At 43.0% G+C, this 2,500-nt stretch overlaps 1 protein-coding gene across 6 annotated transcripts in view; it reads right to left on the bottom strand.

The window, feature by feature from the left end:
• The window catches only part of tbc1d8b (TBC1 domain family member 8B), a 28,551-nt gene that overhangs the window by 12,109 nt on the left and 13,942 nt on the right, over positions 1-2,500 (bottom strand). For all 6 annotated transcript variants that reach the window (XM_046838656.1, XM_046838654.1, XM_046838652.1 and 3 more), the window contains exons 12-14: positions 575-860; positions 347-476; positions 95-193 (exon numbers count right to left, since the gene is read on the bottom strand). In XM_046838656.1, the coding sequence (XP_046694612.1) occupies positions 95-193; positions 347-476; positions 575-860 (515 nt within the window). The remainder of the gene's footprint in view (positions 1-94; positions 194-346; positions 477-574; positions 861-2,500) is intronic.

The following is a 2,500-nucleotide window of genomic DNA, read 5'->3' on the forward strand; positions in this document are numbered from 1 at the left end:
TCGTTAGTTGCAGCCTGAATAATGATATATAAAGTGTATATTGTAAAATTCTGAGATAATTAATTTGTGTATAAAAATGTTCGTTTTTACTCACAACATTTTGTTTTGTCGTCTCTTCAAGTGTGTGAATGACGTGCAGTTTGTTGCGTCTGCGCATGTTTTCCACATCCTCCCACCGAATTTCACCAAATCTCTAATAAACACACACACACACACAGTAATTACATATATACATGTAGCGGGAAGAGAGGTGACAGGACAGTATGTAGTATGAGAGCGTGTTTTGTGAACTCTGTGTGTGTGTGTGTGTGTGTGTGTGTGTGTGTGTGTGTGTGTGTGTGTGTACTGTGTAGGCCTCTCTGATTAGGTCACTGATGTCAACGCTCTCCTGGTCTGAGCTGTAATTGATCGCTGCAGTTGCCTGCTGTACTGTGGCTGGAAGAGGACTGTCCTTATTCACCACACTGTCAAAAAACCTGTAACACATCATCAGTGTAAGTGTGTGTGTGGGTGTGTCTAGACAATGAGAGAGGTGTATATTCTACATTAATTAGATCTGAAGGTTAGAGGTCACCTGTTGAGGGCAGTGACGGCCTCAGCATCGTCATGGCAGTGGAGGAGGTGGGACATATTGTGGTGAATGACAGTGAGGGCGAGCTGAAGAACGAATCGAATTCCATCATAGAAGAAACAATCGAGTACACTGACCGAGCTCTCGATTGGCAACACACTGATGAAGAGTGTCAGAAACCATGACAATGACAATGATGACAGGAATGACAGCTCAGTCATGTGATCTGTCAGCTGGGTCAGGTGAGTACGAATCATCTCCTCAAACACTGCCTGGTCCACAAGGGCACCTATACACAAACACACACAAACGTGTATATATACAGTGAGGAAAATAAGTATTTGAACACGCTGCTATTTTGCAAGTTCTCCCACTTAGAAATCATGGAGGGGTCTGAAATTGTCATCGTAGGTGCATGTCCACTGCGAGAGACATAATCTAAAAAAATAAATAAATCCAGAAATCACAATGTATGATTTTTAAACTATTTATTTGTATGATACAGCTGCAAATAAGTATTTGAACACCTGAGAAAGTCAATGTTAATATTTGGTACAGTAGCCTTTGTTTGCAATTACAGAGGTCAAACGTTTCCTGTAGTTTTCACCAGGTTTGCACACACTGCAGGAGGGATTTTGGCCCACCTCCACACAGATCTTCTCTAGATCAGTCAGGTTTCTGGCCTGTCGCTGAGAAACACGGAGTTTGAGCTCCCTCCAAAGATTCTCTATTGGGTTTAGGTCTGGAGACTGGCTAGGCCATGCCAGAACCTTGATATGCTTCTTACAGAGCCACTCCTTGGTTATCCTGGCTGTGTGCTTGGTCATTGTCATGTTGGAAGACCCAGCCTCGACCCATCTTCAATGCTCTAACTGAGGGAAGGAGGTTGTTCCCCAAAATCTCGCAATACATGTCCCCGGTCATCCTCTCCTTAATACAGTGCAGTCGCCCTGTCCCATGTGCAGAAAAACACCCCCAAAGCATGATGCTACCACCCCCATGCTTCACAGTAGGGATGGTGTTCTTGGGATGGTACTCATCATTCTTCTTCCTCCAAACACGTTTAGTGGAATTATGACCCAAAAGTTCTATTTTGGTCTCATCTGACCACATGACTTTCTCCCATGACTCCTCTGGATCATCCAAATGGTCATTGGCAAACTTAAGACGTGCCTGGACATGTGCTGGTTTAAGCAGGGGAACCTTCCGTGCCATGCATGATTTCAAACCATGACGTCTTAGTGTATTACCAACAGTAACCTTGGAAACGGTGGTCCCAGCTCTTTTTAGGTCATTGACCAGCTCCTCCTGTGTAGTTCTGAGCTGATTTCTCACCTTCCTTAGGATCAGTGAGACCCCACGAGGAGAGATCTTGCATGGAGCCCCAGTCCGAGGAGATTGACAGTCATGTTTAGCTTCTTCCATTTTCTAATGATTGCTCCAACAGTGGACCTTTTTCACCAAGCTGCTTGGCAATTTCCCATAGCCCTTTCCAGCCTTGTGGAGGTGTACAATTTTGTCTCTAGTGTCTTTGGACAGCTCTTTGGTCTTGGCCATGTTAGTAGTTGGATTCTTACTAATTGTATGGGGTGGACAGGTGTCTTTATGCAGCTAACGACCTCAAACAGGTGCATCTAATTTAGGATAATAAATGTAGTGGAGGTGGACATTTTAAAGGCAGACTAACAGGTCTTTGAGGGTCAGAATTCTAGCTGATAGACAGGTGTTCAAATACTTATTTGCAGCTGTATCATACAAATAAATAGTTTAAATCATACATTGTGATTTCTGGATTTTTTTTTTTAGATTATGTCTCTCACAGTGGACATGCACCTACAATGACAATTTTAGACCCCTTCATGATTTCTAATTGGGAGAACTTGAAAAATAGCAGAGTGTTCAAATACTTATTTTCCTCACTGTAAATAT

Source organism: Silurus meridionalis, chromosome 25 (assembly GCF_014805685.1).
Source record: "Silurus meridionalis isolate SWU-2019-XX chromosome 25, ASM1480568v1, whole genome shotgun sequence".
In the NCBI taxonomy this organism is placed as follows: domain Eukaryota; kingdom Metazoa; phylum Chordata; class Actinopteri; order Siluriformes; family Siluridae; genus Silurus; species Silurus meridionalis.